We start from the raw sequence: 14452 nt of genomic DNA, 5'->3' as shown, positions 1-14452 counted from the left end.
ATCTCTTGGACCTTGGTAATATATTCGTAAAAAGCAACAAAAAGAATACTAAATAGGGTTTCTATTAAATATACTCTTTGAAGTTTAAACGTACATGTGCACATGTCCAACTTCAATATGGTATTACCAAATACCGTACCGAACCAAAGTTTAATTTACCGATTACCGAACTACTAAACCGATGTTTATAAGTATGATATGTGGTATCTATGTTCAAATACCGATTACCAAATTATTGAACCCGAACTTTGAAAATACCGAACCGAATACCGAACGCCCACTCCTAGTTAGGACTATGTGTAGAATTATATTTCAAAAATTGTACATGAAAATATTTATATTATAACTTAGTTTATTTATAGCAATAATTTTGAATTCATATAAATATATGTATAAGATCTCTTATATCTCGAAAAATTTAACGAATAAATTTATTTTGATGTTATGTTGGCTTTATTTTGTAGATTCATTGATGTTTTTAATTTGTATAAAGTTGGTCTATATAGAAGTGATGTATGTAGTAGTATCTCTTATAGGCAAAGGAAAAAGGATAAATTTATGTTTATCTTTTTTTTTTTTTTGGATAACTTTGCGTTAGTTCTTTTCATTTTTTCCCGTTAAGATTCATTTTTTAAACTCATGTGTTTTCTTTTGTTTTCTATTTGATATCGATGTTCGTGTTGAAATTCTATTAATAAAAAAGTATAACAAGATTCGCCAAAAAAATGATTTTTTTTTTTTAAATATTTGTATTGAGGTTCAGATTATTCAAATTTGAGTATTGCAGGGTTCATTTCTTAAAGTAACAATTCTAACATGATATGTTTTGCTCAAATAATCTATATATAATATAAAGGAAGGTCATAGGGGAGGTGATGTGGCACCTCTCTATGGCCTCCATTCACATTTTTCTTTTTTCTCCGTTTTTTAAATTTTTTTCTAATTTTTTTTCAATTATTTTATTTTAAAAAACGTCATCTCTATAACTCACACCTTTACATCTTCATAAATTCTAATAGTAATTTATAGTAATAATATTCATAACTCTCATGTTCATAACTCCTATTCATAACTTTCATGTTCATAACCCCCCTATTATTGCATGAAAAGTTACTCTTAATGGTATGCCAATATAAGAGCCTTAAGAAATCAGACGGGAGAAATTATCACGATTCAATCTCTTTTAAAAAGCTTCTCGTATGTGTGGTCTATAATTTTAGTATTACTTTATTGGAGTACTATAAGGCTTTGTTGGAGTAACTTTCTTCTAGGCTATGTTGGAGTAACTTTCTTTAACTATTTGTAGTTTATAATTAGTAGATTCTTTGTAGTCTTGTATTTTTTCTTGTTCTAATCTTATTAGAATTATTGTTGTAGACACTTTTATTGTAGACGATGATGAAGATTAATACTATGAATAATTTTTTTTGTCCTCAACTCATTATGACTACGAGACATACTATATAACGGTAAAGTTTATGAGGTAAGGTAATTAAAAAAAATCTTACTCGAGATACAATTTAAATTGCAACGTCATTTTAATAATTTTTGATTATTAATTTATAAAACTAAAATTTTTTTCCCAAAAAAAAACCCCCCCCCCCCCCCCCCTCGATGCTACTGATTTTTTCTCTTTTGCTCTTAAGATTGGACCAACATACAAATATAATAGATTGTTGAGATGATAATGCTCTAATTATCGCTATTAAAAAAAGAAATTATTTATATTTAAGAGGCATTTCTTCCTTACAATTTGGATCTCTGTTGGGATGCCTCCGTAAGCCTTTCTCTTCAAATAACATTTTCTAAAAGTTTTCTTTGTTTAGTTAACTATTCTTGTTTTTATTTTATTTTATTTTATGTTTTTTATCGATGAAGTTCACTTTTTGTGTGTCAAGATTGTTTTCCTAATTAAAAGCAGGGGAAGGAAGTCAATGTATACACTTGTGTTGCTTAAGGAAGTATGTATTTATCTTTTCACAATCATGTGAATTAACCTAATAAATCTATTGATAAAATAGAAGACTGTAAAATTAGTTTGTAATTTTATACTATATTTCATTCATAAAGAAGTGTTTATTATTATGTAAAAATTCATCAGAAAATGTATTAAAAAAGAACAGTCCAGTGCATGAGCTCCCGCTATATGCTGGGGGAAGGGGGGGGGGGGGGGGGAGGAAAAGAAAAGGTTGATTCGAGAAAAGATTGGAGCACAAGATTCTATTATACACAATCTTATCTTGCTATGTAAAATTAATGCATATAACATTAGTTAGTAATTTTCATATATACCATATTTCAATTCATAAGTAAATGTTTGTTGCTATGTAAAATTACTGTCGTTATCAAGTTTGTTACTTTTTTATAGATTATTATTGCACTTTATTAATCTGAATCTTTCGAATATATATATATATATATATATATATATATATATATTTGTTTTCTTTCTCAAGAAATACATCTTAATTCTTCTCTAGACCTTAAAACTTGAATTTGCTGAGCAAAGTTTTTTTTTTTTATTTGGTACTAACTTTGAAAATGATTGAAAAATTTACCAATTTTTTAAGCATATTTAATTTTTTTTTAACGACCGCGCGAAGCACGTATCAATTCACTAGTGTTTAATAATCACGATGATTAAGTTAGGTTTTGGTCACGGATTCTCAAATATAATTTCACCATGCGTTTGATTGGGCTTTTAAAAATTATCAAAAGATAAAATTTAGTCTAAATATTAATTTTTTCTAGTATTTAAAATTTAAACTATTTGCTAAAAATATTTAATAAATAATGACACGTTATATGACCAAACATTATTTGTCAATTTTTTCTTATAATTTACTTAGAAAATTTATGGCCAAATGGATCCTAAAAAAGGTAAAAAGAATTTGAAATTTTGTTATCATAGATTCAACTTATCTTGGATCGGATGGAATCAACGGGGATAATATACATCTCATGCATCAATCCATGGGGGCATGTAACGAGGATATCAAAGGATAGAAGAAGTAGGTGTGGAGGCTAACCTCTCAGATACTATGGGTGTGCCCACTCTTTAAAATGAGCTCAATGTTGATGAAATTTTACTCTTATGAATATAAAAAATTTAAATCAAGCTTTAAACTTCATAATATTTATGCGTTTATAAAAAAAATTATTAATGATAAGTGATAACATGTAAATTTAATTTTTAATTTTAAAAATTGATCAAATAAAAATAAAAAAAATAAAAATACCTCCAAGTAAACGTTAACCGAGAAATCCCCTTTAAGAATAATTTTTAATAATCTCAGTTTTTCTTTGTTATATCCATTTTGTGAGAATTCATTTGTAATTGCACAATTGTATACGAGCAGTTAATCTATTACTGTGTTAGGGGCAGTTTTTAGTCTTTTCCGAAAGTTTGTTAGTTGGTTAAGATTCATAATGACTATAGAGATTGCATATAAGCAGCACACATGTATTTATGGGGGAATCATGGGAGTAATAATACTTTTCGACTCTTTTTCTCTAAACTCTATCCATTCTTCCACTTTGACTCCATAGATCTGCATGGTTGTTCTTGGACTATTCGGTATTATTAGCCCTTAGACTCGCGGAATCGTGCTTCTCAATTAGAACATAACAATTTGGCATCAGAACCACACATCCTTGGCCTAAAACAATGTTGAACAACACCAGAAACAACGACATACGTCGTGAAATTAAAGAAATTAGGGAACAAGTTCGAGTGATTGGTGAAAGGCAGGAGTATACGTTGGGTAATATTCACCAGCTACTTGTTGCGATGGCCGTGAACAATCAGAATCCAGCAGCTCCAGCTCCAACTACGACTGCGGAGAATGGGGGATTGCATGCACCAGGTATTTCTCATAACCCAGGAACTAGGTATTCTCGAGTGGAATTTCCGAGATTCGGCGGTGAAGATTTGAGGGGATGGGTGTATCATTGTGAGCAGTTCTTCGAGTATGATGGCACAATTGAGGATATGATGGTTAAAATTGCATCCATTAATTTGAAGGGTAGGGCTTTGCAATGGCACCAGACAATGCTGAAATCTCGATTGGGGGTCTCCCTAATTGGAGTGACTATGTGAGAGCATTGCATCTCAGATTTGGGCACACTTTAAATGAGGACACGATGGCAGAATTGGTCGGTCTTCGACAAATCGGGAATGTCCAAGACTTCTGAGATAAATTTGATGAATTGCTCAACTAAGTGGAGTTGACAGAGGAGTATTCAATCAGTATTTTATTGAATTACCTTAAACCGAAAATTGAAGTGCAAATTAGGATGTTGGCCCCTAGAACCTTGATGAAGGCATATAGTTTGGTTAAGCTAGCAGAGAAATCAACTCGACTGCAAAGAGGACAATGGCAGAAACTTGAGGCAAGAAACAATAAGTCGGTGCTATCTAACCCCACTCCTTGGTCTCAAGATACAAGAAATGGGACCCAAAATCAATTTTCCAATCAGAGGGACCTTAGTTTTAATGGGAATTCATCTGTCAAGGGGTCAAGAAGACTTACAAGAGCTGAGATAGATGAGAAGAGGGCAAAGGGACTTTGTTACTGGTGTGATGAGAAATTTAATCTGGGTCATAACTATAAGAGGAGAAAACAACTATTCATCTTTGAGGTGGATGAGGACTGGGAAGAAACAGACGTAGAAGAGTGCAGTGAAGGAATGGCGGGTCAATAAGATGAAGAGATTGAAAATTCTTTTATGAATACCCAAATATCAGTCCATGCAATGAATGGAACATCGGACTACAGGACAATAAGGGTCAAGGCATCGGTTGGCGGGAAATTGATGCATGTGTTGATTGATTCAGGGGCTACACACATCTTTATTGATCTATAAGTTGCTAAGAGGCTAGGTTGTAAGTTGCAATCTATCCCTTCCTTTACAGTATTCGTAGCTAATGGTAGCAAGGTATATGGTTCTTCTGTGAGTAAGGAAGTTGGTTGGAGAATGCAAGGGATGGATTTCATGTCTGATATGTTAGTAGTACCTATAGGAGGAGTAGATATTATCCTCGAAATTCAATGGTTGGTAACACTAGATGCTTCAAGCTGTTGAAGATGCATTTTGTAGTAAATGGAAAGAAAATTTCATTAAGGGGCAGTCCACTTGGAGAATTGAAAGTGGTTAGTGGTCTGCAGATGCAAAAACTACTAGGCAAAGCCACACAATTAAGCATGATGACAACCACTTTTGTACATCAGTCCCCCGAGTAGACACTAATATTAGTAAAACTAAAGAAGGATGAAAATAGTGTGGCATCTTACCCTGGTCTACAATAACTACTGGATAGATATTCTTCTATATTTGCTATGACTAGTGCACTACCACCACACAGGATCCATGATCACAAAATAGTCTTATAAGATGGGGTTTCACCTATAAATGTGAGGTCGTACAGGTACCCGGCTTCTCAGAAGAATGAAATTGAGAAAATATTACAGAAACTGTTGCAAACTAGATTAGTGAGGCCTAGCGTGAGTCCATATTCTTCACTCATAGTCATGGTTAAGAAAAATATGGATTATGGAGAATGTGCATCGATTATAGGGAGTTGAATAAGGCCACAGTGAAGGACAAATTTCCCATTCCAGTGATAGAGGAGCTACTGGATGAATTAGGAGGATTTATGTTTTTCACTAAGTTGGACCTTTGATCTAGTTATCACCAGATTAGGATGTGTCCCTCTGATATTGAAAAAACGACTTTTAGATCTCACCAAGGCCACTATGAATTTGTGGTGATTCCATTTGGCCTTACAAATGCACCCTGCACGTTTCAAAGTTTGATGAATCATATATTTCAGCCGCACTTAAGGAAATTCATCTTAGTCTTCTTCGATGATATCCTTATTTACAGCCCCGGTTGGTCCAACCACTTATACCATTTGGAGATAACCTTCCAGATATTAGAGGTGCATAATCTGTTTGTGAAGCTGAGTAAATGTTCTTTTGGAGAGAAAGAAGTGAAGTATTTAGGCCATATCATCAGTAGCGATGGTGTCTCTGCCAATCCAAAGAAACTAGAGGCTATGGTTCAATGGCCCTCTCCCAAGAGTATGAAAGAACTTAGGGGTTTCCACGGTTTCGCAGATTACTACAGAAGATTTATCCAAGGCTATGGAGTTATAGCTAGACCCTTGTACGATTTACTAAAGAAGGGTTCCTTTCAATGGTTTGAAGTAGCCGAAACTACATTTTATTCGCTGAAGAAGGTCATGACCTCCCCACCGTTTTGGCTTTGCCCAACTTCTCTGAGGAATTCATCATAGAGATCGATGCTTGTGATGATGGCATAGGGGCCATTCTGATGCAATCCAGCCATCCTTTAGCATTTTTAGCAGTGCGTTAGGGCCCAAACATATCAAATTATTTGTGTTTGACAAGGAGATGCTATCTATGGTGACTGCAGTTCAAAAATGGAGGCCCTATTTGATTGTCCAATGCTTTACCATAGGAACAGATCATTAGAGTCTCAAGTACCTGATGGAGCAGAAAACATCCACCCCAAACCAGCAGAAATGGATCACCAAGTTACTTGGTTATGACTTCACGATAGTGTACAAGAGGGGTAAGGAGAACTTGGTGGCAGATGCGTTGTCCAGGGTGGCTAAAGTATACTCTTTGTCAGTAGTGACGGGCCAGTTATTGCAGAAGATCAAAGACTCTTACATTGGAGATACTAGGCTTTCTACATTAATTCAACAACTGCAACATGATCCACCTGGTAGACAGGGATATATATATACCGAAATGGGCTACTATTCAGAAGAGATAAGGTGGTGGTAGGCAATGATCAACCCCTCAGACAACATATACTCCAGTTGCACCATGATAGTGCTTTGGGTGGTCATGGGGGCATGATTGCAACATTGAAGAAACTCAAACATATATACTACTGGAAAGGGCTTCGGAAGGATGTTCATAAGCATGTACAAGAATGTGAGGTCTGTCAGAAGAATAAAGTAGAGAATGTATCTTATCTAGGGCAATTGCAGCCTCTTCCTTTCCCTGAAAGAGTGTGGCAGGATATTAACATGGATTTTGTGGAAGGATTACCCAACTCGTCCGATAAAACTTCCATTCTAGTAGTGGTTGATAGACTGATCAAGTATACTCACTTTATGGCCTTGAAGCATCCCTATACTGCGGAAGTAGTGGCGCATGTGTTTTTAGAGAATGTATACAAGCTTCATAGCTTACCTCAGCCCATTGTCACTGACAATGATACCATTTTTTCCAGTAATTTTTGCAAGAACTTTTCAGCTTGCAGAGAGTGGCGTTACACCATTCAACTGCCTACCATCCATAAAGTGATGAACAAACGGAAGCTGTCATCAAATGTCTTGAAGGGTACCTGAGATGTATGTGTAGTGACAGACCAAAAAATTGGGTCGCTTGGTTGCCACTCGCTGAATGGTGCTATAATACAAATTTTCATAGATCTACAAGGACTATCCCTTGTGAGGTGATGTATGGTCAGTTTTCTCCTATCCACCTCCTTTAGCTTCCTCAGAGTTCCATGATAGAAGCAGTGGATAGGAGTTTGTAGGCAAGAGAATCTACTATTAGGGTGCTCAAACATCACTTGATTTTGGCTCAGCAACGGATGAAGGTACAAGCTGATAAGAAGAGAACTGAGAGGCATTTTACAATGGATGATTGGGTGTATATCAAATTCCATCCTTATAGACAACTTCCTATGAGAGGGGATAACTATTCTAAGCTCAGTCCTAAGTTTTTTGGGCTGTTCAGAGTAGTTATAAAGGTTGGTCAAGTAGCTTATCAACTGGAGTTACTTGCCAATGCCAAGATCCATCACACCTTCCATGTGTCCCAGCAGAAAAGGAAGATTGGGGACAAACTTGTAGTTCCACACTTGTCAGTGTCTTTGTCAATAAATGGCCACATTCTGCTTGAACCTGAGCGAGTTGTAGATCGCAGGATCATCAAGAAGAACCATAGACCAATCACTCAAGTGCTCATTAAATGGTTCAATTGTGCTGAAGCAGATAACTCTTGGTTGCATCTTCAGGACCTATAGAAGCAGTTCCCTAACTTTCATCCTTGAGGTCAAGGATTATTTTAAGGGGGAAGGGATTATTATATCCATTTTATGAGAATTCATTGTAATTGCACAATTGCATATGAGCAATTAATTTGTTAGTGCGTTAGGGGGCAGTTTAGTCTTTTCTGGAAGTTTGTTAATTGGTTAAGATTCATAACTGACTATAGAGACTGCATATAAGGGGCACACGTATTGATGGGGGGAATCATGAGAATAAAAATACTTCCCTACTCTATCCATTCTTCCACTTTGACTCCATCGATCTGCATAGTTGTTCAGGGACTATTCTGGATTATTAGTCCCTTAGACTCACGGAATCGTGCTTCTCACGGAATCTGAAGTGGGATCAAATTCAGAAAAAGCAAAATAAATAGTACAGGTAGATGATGGACTACAACCCATAGAAAAACTGAATACACAAAATTGGGAATTAGTTGCTAAATTATTACAATAAGAAGAAGGAATTATTCTAGTAACAAGGTGTTCTTGTCTTGCCTTAAGCTACACATTACGACTGATGGTGGTTGTCGAAAAACTGCTAGTTGGCCTTCATTAGTAGTTAGTGCTTTAATGGCCAAAATATGAGCTACTTGATTCCCTTCTCTAAAGTTATGCTACATTAGAGGATTCTCCAATTCCCTCAGTCAGACCATGCACAAGAAGATTATATGTTATTAAGTGTGAGATTGGGGAATGTAATAGCAGATTAATTACCTTCGTGGAGTCTGTTTCAATGAGTAAAGGAAGTAGTGATGATGATAAGCCAATTCAATACCTCGAAGGAGTCTTATCATTTCCATATACAGAGACCTGAAGCCTAATTGGCGTTGTGAAAATCCAATGATCTCGTTACCAGTTCATGAATATCTCTAACAACTACTCCACCCTTCCAGTTTGGTTGGAAGGAAGGCGCTCCATCAATATTAAGTTTATATTTTGGGTTGGGGGTTTATCCAGGACACCTCAACAGTAGTGGAAGCATTATCGTTAAGGTGGTTAATAGTGTACACAAATTCGAAAATTGTATCAATTATTTGGGGAGAAGTGAGCTTATTTTTGATATGATGAAACACATTGTTATTCCAATTTGTCCACAAATGCCAAAAAGCAAAAGGGAAAAGGAATTTTCATTGAAGAAGATTTTTATTTAACGGAGTAAGATTTTTAGTTTGAATCAACCAGTTGAGAGATGATAACAAATTCATATTATAATTTAATCCCAATAGATTCCAAAGTTCTTTAGCAAAGGTGAAGTAAATGTTAGGGGTTATAAACAAATAATGACAAATAAATAAAGTTTAATTCTGTGTTCCAAATGTATGGGGTGTCTAGGAGACAAATGAGGTGTGATGTTTTCTGGGAACTCGACCATTCCTTCGCCAAATACTTTCTGAAGTGGAGGATCACAGTTGAAGTAAGAAGGATCATCAGGGTTCGGCAACGTTCGAACCATAATATAATGCCAAAGAGAAATATAACTCTCGCATGAGTCTCAACATCAATACCCAGACTTCAGTTAAAGCTCGTGAAAGTTCGTATTTCTCAGGCATGTACTTCAATTCTAGTCTTAAATTAACACTGAACTCTTCCTCTTCCTTTCTTTGACCTCGAAACCATCCTGTGGTGAAGGAGATCGCGCAGAGTCCCATATTATAATATGGTTATCAGGATTTTCTGGTCCAAGGAAATAGTGACTCCTTCAAAGAAAGTCAAAAACTTTGGGTACAGGGTGCTAGATTTCTGAAACATGGCAGCTTGAGCAGGATCCATTCCCTCCTCCAAAATCCTTCCTACAATCTTAAAAGTCCACGAAGGGGTTCAGCATTTGGCTTCTTAGGAATAGTACGAACCTGATTAGCAAAAGTATTGAATATATAAATTCGAAACGTCTTCTGAATAGCAGGTGGATTCTTCAATGGCTCCTGGATGTCAACTTTGTTTCTTGCTAAAGCCGAGACTCAAACTGAAGAAGCTGAGTATAAAGCGTAGATTCAGGTAACATAGCCGCCACCTTCTCGTGCAAGTGCTTCACAGGAAGCGTCTGCTTTTTCTTCCGAGCAGCAACTGAAAGCTCCATCGTTCTCATCAGAGAAATCGTATTAGTAGTCGTAAATGCAGGTGCATGCATCGGAGCTTTTTGAGGCAACTGTTTCGCATAACCACTTCCACACATCGAAGGAGAAGAACCGAAATTTCCAAGAGCATGAGCATGGCTAAGAGACAAATGATGAGCTTGTAACTGGCTATGTGCACTTGTGCAGCTTGTGTTTGAGCCTGAACTTTTGACTGTGCTGCAGATAGCTGAGATAACTAAAACGAACGAGGAAATCCGGTGGACATCTGTTGTTGGCCCTGTGATTGTGACTAGAGATGTGCAATTGGATTTGTCCGTGTCGAATGTACTCCTTGGGCATGTGCCGTAGATAGCTGAAATGACCTAGAAAATTTGGTGGGCATCTGCTGTTGGCCTTGTGATTGTGACTAGATATACACAATTGGATTTGTCCTACAGAAAAAAGAAAAGAGAAAACGAGCGAAACGAAGAGGAGTGAGGATCTACTTGGAATTGGCTGTCAATGAATACCAAGCATGACATAGATAAAGGAAAGAAAATCTCGTACATGCCAAAGGTACATCTGAGACCTTCCTTCCAAGCAACTACTTCAGGAAACTAGCAAGCTAGAAGAATTAAATACTAGCAAGCTAGAAGTATTAAATAGATAAGGTGTAGAGGAGCCTAACCTGAGCGATTTCGATCACCTAGCTAGCATTTAATTGGTAGGTAAAAATTGACTGCTTGAGCATGTGCTGTAGATAGCTGAGATAACTGAAATGACCCAGGAAATTTGATGGGAATCTGTTATTGGCCTTGTGTGTGTGACTGGAGATGGGTAATTGGATTTGCCAACGGTGAATTAATTGTTTGGGCATGTGCTGTAGATAGCTGAAATGACCCCGGAAATTCGCCGGACATCTGTTGTTGGCCTTGTGATTGTGACTAGAGATGTGCAATTGGATTTGTCGGCAACGAATTGCCAAAGGAGGATAGTCCTTTGATGTTCTTGTCAGGATATTCTTGTTGTTAAAAGACAGCTAATTACTAGATCCAAAACTTAGAAAAAAATCTCACATAGTGTTTTGTTATCAATTCACTCAAAATCAATGACAAAAAATTAGGGTTTTTACCTCCACGCAGAAACTAGAAAAAGGAGAGAGAAACACAAATGGAGTAACTTGCAAATCTAGAAAAAGAAGGGGAGAGAGACGCAAATGGAGAACTTACAGTTTGATTTTGCGCCAAAAAAGGAGCAAATGAGCACTTGCAATTTTTGAAAAGTGGAGGCAAGCTCGATCGTCTTTTTCCTAAGAAAGATGATCGAGCTTGCCACCACTTCCCAAAAATTGAAAATGCTCATTTGCCCCCTTTTTTTTGCCGCAAAATCTAGCTGCAAGTTTCTCCATTTGCGTTTCCCTCTCCTTCCTTTTCTAGATTTTGCGTGAAGGTAAAGGCTCTAATTTTTTATCACTGATTTAAGTGTATTGAGAGCAAAATCCTATGAGAGATTTTTTCTAAGAGGTGGATCTAGTAGTTAGCTATGTCTGTTAACAACAACCATAACCTTACCAAGAACATCAGAGGACCATCCTCCTTTAACAATTCGTCGCTGACAAATCTAATTGCGTATTTTTGTCACAATCACAAGGCCAACACAGATGACCGCCATATTTCCTGCTCATTTCAGTTATCTCAACTATCTGCAGCACATGTCCAAGCTATCAATTCGCCGCTGACATATACAATTGCACATCTCCAGTCACAATCACAAAGGCAGCAACAAATACCCACCAGATTTCCTAGTTCACTTTAGTTATCTCAGCAATTAGCAACACATGCTCATATACACTGATTGATCTCTAATTTTAATTTCTCGATTCATCTAAAAGAAAACCTGAGTAATCAAAACAACAACCATTTAAATACAGAAAACAAAGATAACCAAAGGAAAAAATTAAGATAGGAAGCCACCATAACAATGATACTAATTAATGAACTACTAGTATATTAATATCCAAACTAAATGTGTGCGGAATCAAAAGAAATAAGATTATACAATAATAATACTCAGTTAAGATAGGAAACACACATAGGCACAAAAAAAGAGTTAAGCGGGACATTAATGAAGAAGTCAATAGAACAATATTGAGTGTAAAAATTCTTTATGTTTCTCTTCTCAACTAATTCATGCACATAGGTGGTTTTTATATAGACCTACAACTATTTATTGCAATATTATAGAACTAAGATTGTACATCCTCATTATAAACTATATCAAACTAATCTATTGCAATTTTTCTAACATTAGAATTCTATCCCTAATCCTAAACTAATTCTATATCCTAATCCAAAACTATGTTGCCATTATAAGCTTGAGGTTGATAATCATGCAACTCCAAGCTTGCTCCTAACATTGATTGACTTTCCAGTGAGGCAGTAGTTGCCGAGAAACAGATTTAAACACATGTAGCTAACTCATTTGGGGAAAAATCACATGGCTCCTAAGTCCTAACAAAAAGTCATCCTACCAATTGTTTGTAACAAGGTCACAGAGAAAAGACAGAAACATTACCTATAAGAGATTTCATTTCATCCTTCCACCCACACTCCACAAGCCTTTTCCTCAAAGCTTCATCAACCGTTCTTTTCCCCCAACTCTCAATCAATTAAACAACCAATTCATCAAACGCTTCAGAAAGCACGCAGCTCTATCACCAATAAAAAGCAGGTCTAGAAAATGGATCTTTCAACAACAACAACAACAACATTTTCAGCGAAATCCCATAAGTAGGGTTTGGGTTGGGTAGAATATACACGGACACCACTACCTCACAGACGTAGAGAGGTTTGTTTTCGAGAGAAGGTGGCTCAAGTGCAAGAAATCCATGTAAAAAAGAACCGGTGAAAGTTACAACCATTAATAAGGAAAGCTGCGCAGACCCTCAAGCATACGAACTAAAAAATACTTCCGCCGTTTCAAATAAATTACCGACTTCCTCTTTTTAATTCGTTATATTTTTTTTTCACATCCTAAAATTAAAGAATATTTTAATATATTTAATATAATTTTAATTTAAAATATAAAATTTTAAAATATTTTTTACTTTCTTAAATTTTATGTGAAATGAAAGTTGGTCATTCTTGAAACGAAGGAGGGAAGGCCTTAATGTTGATTTAGGGCGTTGTTCTTTTTTGCCTTTGATAAAGATCTTTTCTTATTATATATTTTTTTCACAGCCATTTATAAGAATTTATTTATGAAAAAAGAGTCAATTTTATTAGTTAATTTTGTCCTCTATTATATTATGCAGCTAGCTATTTAGTATTTACTCCTCCCCTTGTATTATGTCCTCGACACTCTTTTATCTTAAGAGGTAATTTTATGAAAATATGTAAAACTAAAGGATAATATGATCTCCAAGAAATGTGGTGCGAGGATATCTCTAAAATATGCATGTATATCTTTTTATTTGGACAAAGAAGTAGAAAAATATATTCGTATTAATGTCAAGTTGTATATGTGTTACACAATTTTTTCACTGTTATGTACTGTAGACAACAATCTTGACGTTTGCAATATAGTATATCCGAGCCTTTACTAACATTGCAAAGGAGGTGAAGCGATGATAAATGCCTTTCTGTTATGATATATATCAATTATAGTGAATGTCTATCAAGATCTATCAAGATCTATTTAATGTCTATCAGGATTTGATATATTTGTCTTTTAGTGTGAAATTAGAGGCAAATTCTCCCTATAAATATAAGGGCTTCTTCATTGTAAATCATCCCTCAAGAGAAGAAATAACAATTACTCTCTATTCTCTCTACTCTTCTTCTTTATTCTTTCTTGTTTTTATAACACGTTATCAGCACGAGACTCTACCGTCTCAAATTTGAAGGCTAAGGCTAAGGTATTTTTTTTTATTTCTTTCTTTTTCCATATGGCTAACAATCTTACGAAGTGTGAGTTCGTTGCCCTTCAAAGTTTGGGCAAGAACTATATTTCATGGGTGTTGGATGCTGAAGTTCACCTAGATGCTATGGGTCTTGGAGACGTCATAAAGAATGAAAATACAACATCTAGTCAAAATCTTGCTAAGACTATGATTTTCTTGCATCATCATCTTGGCGAAGTTCTGAAAATTGAGTACCTTACTACTAAGGATCCACTCGTATTGTGGAATAGCCTAAAAGAAAGGTTTGACCACTTAAAGATGGTTATCCTCCCGAAATCACGATATGAGTGGATGGATCTAAGATCTCAAGACTACAAGTCCGTTTATGAATACAATTCTGTCA

General features: G+C 35.7%; 1 protein-coding gene and 1 pseudogene across 1 annotated transcript; one reads left to right on the top strand and one right to left on the bottom strand.

Annotated features, from left to right (window-relative positions):
* The first annotated feature begins 4317 nt into the window (after positions 1–4317).
* LOC124896227 lies at positions 4318–6298 on the top strand. The gene is made up of 3 exons (XM_047407758.1): positions 4318–4696; positions 4916–5006; positions 5887–6298. Exons 1-3 carry the CDS (start codon positions 4318–4320, stop codon positions 6296–6298), a joined length of 882 nt encoding a protein of 293 aa, XP_047263714.1.
* Positions 6299–9276: 2978 nt separating this feature from the next.
* LOC107857925 lies at positions 9277–11556 on the bottom strand (annotated as a pseudogene).
* Between the last annotated feature and the right edge of the window lie 2896 nt (positions 11557–14452).

Source organism: Capsicum annuum, chromosome 2 (genome assembly GCF_002878395.1).
Source record: "Capsicum annuum cultivar UCD-10X-F1 chromosome 2, UCD10Xv1.1, whole genome shotgun sequence".
In the NCBI taxonomy this organism is placed as follows: domain Eukaryota; kingdom Viridiplantae; phylum Streptophyta; class Magnoliopsida; order Solanales; family Solanaceae; genus Capsicum; species Capsicum annuum.
This window is presented reverse-complemented; position numbering and strand designations above follow the sequence as displayed.